Genomic DNA, 2,761 nt, shown 5'->3' on the forward strand with positions numbered 1-2,761 from the left:
GACTTATTTCATGCCAAGGCCCAAAAAGAGAGTAAAAAAAAGCCTAAATAATCTATTATACTTAATGCATAATCGATTAGAGCAGTTTTAAATTTCAAAATTCAAATTTTCGCTCCACATAATCGATTTGACCTAATGTTCAATCGATTATAACATGGATCATAGTGGTCCTCATGCAATAAAATCATCATGGAATCTTCAATTTAATTCCCTAATCGATTATCATGGTAAATGACCGATTAAAGACAAATGATATAAATATGTATTGCCTCTTCCCTCTTTTCTCATCCTTCTCTTGCATTCTTTTTTTCTTCTTCTTATTTTCTCTGTATTTGTGCAATATGTCTTGCAATTGTCATAATCACCAATGGCTCCTAATAGAATGCATACCTTTGAAAGTTCCTCCATTTTCGCTTACTCCTCAAGGCTATTTTCGTCACAAAATTAAGAAGTCAGGTTCAACCGATATTTTTTCAAAAGAATAATTCTTAAATCCTTCCATGTGGAAGAAAGGTCTTCAAAGGTTATGAATTATTTAGGTGGTATGAAGAAGCATCTCTAAAAAGCTTCATATGTGACGTCTCTAAAAAGATGTTTTCAACTCTGGTAAGGATGATCTACTCTAACCTCAAATATGTTGGAGGGATCCTCACTATGAAGTGAAGAAAAATTAAATTAAGTCATCCCTTCAAGAATTTGCTGAGATTTTCAATCTTATGTGCGTCAAATCAGAGGATGAAGCTGAAGGTAATTACTTTTCTTATTTGTCAAATATTATTTCCTTCTTGATGGATCCTAGTTTTGGCGTTCCTACCCCCCTTTTAAGTGGAGGGAAGTGTTCCATAATATTTTCCTCGCCCATTATGTGATTTCTCATATTCTGGCCCCAAAGAAACCAAACTTTAGGCAACTATCAAGAACCGAAGTTGTTGCGATCTTGAAAGTTTCCTACAAAGTAGAAACAAATTGGAAAAGTTATGTAATCCACCACATGATTAACAACAAAGGTAAGAATATGTGGTTATTATATGATGGGTTGGTACAAAAATTCTACAACATGTCGGATTCAACTTTGAGGTTGACGAATCAAACCTAAGAGTGTAATGCTCCGCTAGATATAAATGTCGATCAGGTAGTGAAGCAACTCTCCTTCTCTGACCCTAAGTCAGAACAAGCCTCCCTAGCCTCCTTGAAAGACTCATACACAACCTCCCTTAAATGTTTGATTATTTACCACCTCCGCGGGAAACTTAAGAAGAGCGTTGGTGAACCACTTCAAACCCCCTTCTTGCTCTTCGCCCTCCCATGCGACTAAACATCGGCTAGTTCACCCTAACCATAAAGTCTCCAAACCAAACATTTTCCATTTGACCTTCCAACAAACCCACGTTCTCGAACACTCTTAAATCTGACAAACCCAAATCAGTTACCACATTATCATGCTTAGCCGGAATGAAGTTTTAGTTTTTTTTTTCATTTTTAAAATTAAATTGAAAATACAAACTATAAAATTTTTGTTAATATTTTTCTAAAAATTGCAATCAATATAAAATGAAATTATACCAACATGTTATAAATTATTTTGATTTTTTTAAAACTTATCAATAATAATTTAATAAGTCTTACCCACGAATAGAGGACTAGTTATATTAATTAGAATAAGAGAATTGGTAAGAACATATGCTTAACATTACTGCTGATATACATTATGAACAGATTCTGCTACCACATGCTTACAAACATAAAATTTAAACAGTGATCATCTAGCTCTTAAAAATATACTATTTATTACATAAAGATCAACTTAATTATATATGTTTGTCTACTAATAATCAATGATAAACTATCATTCTACAGCATAACTAATGCTTGTGAATAAAGTAAACTTTATAAGTATTCGTTGAACGACCGTAGATTAGTAGTTGCACTTGCACGCATGAATGGCCCCGGTTTAAATGATATAAAAAAAACTTTCAGTGCATTCTCAAACTTATAGATACCTTAGTAGTTTGAGTATGAATCATGACCAAGCCTAAGCTCTAGGTCCACCCCTTCACCATCTTTCTCCATTCCTCTCCAAGCATGATCGTTACCGTCATGGCCTGAACCAATTTGGAGACTCAAATTGTTTCCTAACAAAGATTGTGAGTTTGTGTTAAGAAAATCATATTGAAAAGTAGGTGGAGAATTTCTAGGGTTGGTTATTGATGGCTGAAGATACATGTCATTATAGTTCATAGGAGGCTCCAAAATGCAGTAATTATAATATGTTGAGGATTGGTCTGAAACAACTGGAACAAAAGGTGAGGAATTAGGTGTGCCTTGTTTGGCTTTATAATTGGTTCTCTCTTTTCTATGAATGTTCATATGGCCTCCTAAGGCTCTTGCATTAGTGAAACCTCTTTTGCAAAATGTGCAATCATAAGATCTTTTGGTTACTATAGATTCTTCTGGATCATCACTTTCTTCGGTTGAAGTTGAACTATCTGATCTTGCCATCTTGAAGTTTGAGAATATTTGTTTATGGTTATGATGAAAATAAAAGAGAGAAAGAGAAGGGTTTTTATATGAGTTTGAAGGGTGTGACATAGGAGAAAAGAAGATGAAATTGACTTTGTTTCTATTATTAGTGGGTTTCTATTTGGAGATGTTAGATTTTTTGTTTTGGCATTTGCATGGGGTTGTTCATTTAGCCGGCTCATTTTGTGGGTCCAATCTTTGGGTAATTTTTATGATTAGTATCTATTGTATTTTAATTTGC

At 33.8% G+C, this 2,761-nt stretch overlaps 1 protein-coding gene across 1 annotated transcript; it reads right to left on the reverse strand.

Moving 5' to 3' along the window:
• Positions 1–1,862: 1,862 nt before the first annotated feature.
• On the reverse strand, positions 1,863–2,518 carry LOC127097083 (transcriptional regulator SUPERMAN). Its single transcript, XM_051035594.1, has one exon. The coding sequence runs from the start codon at positions 2,497–2,499 to the stop codon at positions 2,002–2,004; it is 498 nt and encodes a 165-aa protein (XP_050891551.1). The 5' UTR covers positions 2,500–2,518; the 3' UTR covers positions 1,863–2,001.
• Positions 2,519–2,761: the final 243 nt, after the last annotated feature.

The sequence above is a fragment of the Lathyrus oleraceus genome, chromosome 6 (assembly GCF_024323335.1).
Source record: "Lathyrus oleraceus cultivar Zhongwan6 chromosome 6, CAAS_Psat_ZW6_1.0, whole genome shotgun sequence".
Classification (NCBI taxonomy): domain Eukaryota; kingdom Viridiplantae; phylum Streptophyta; class Magnoliopsida; order Fabales; family Fabaceae; genus Lathyrus; species Lathyrus oleraceus.

Coding starts and splice junctions, on each gene's coding strand:
- LOC127097083 (XM_051035594.1), bottom strand. CDS start 2,499: ATGGCAAGATCAGATAGTTCAACTTCAACCGAAGAAAGTGATGATCCA.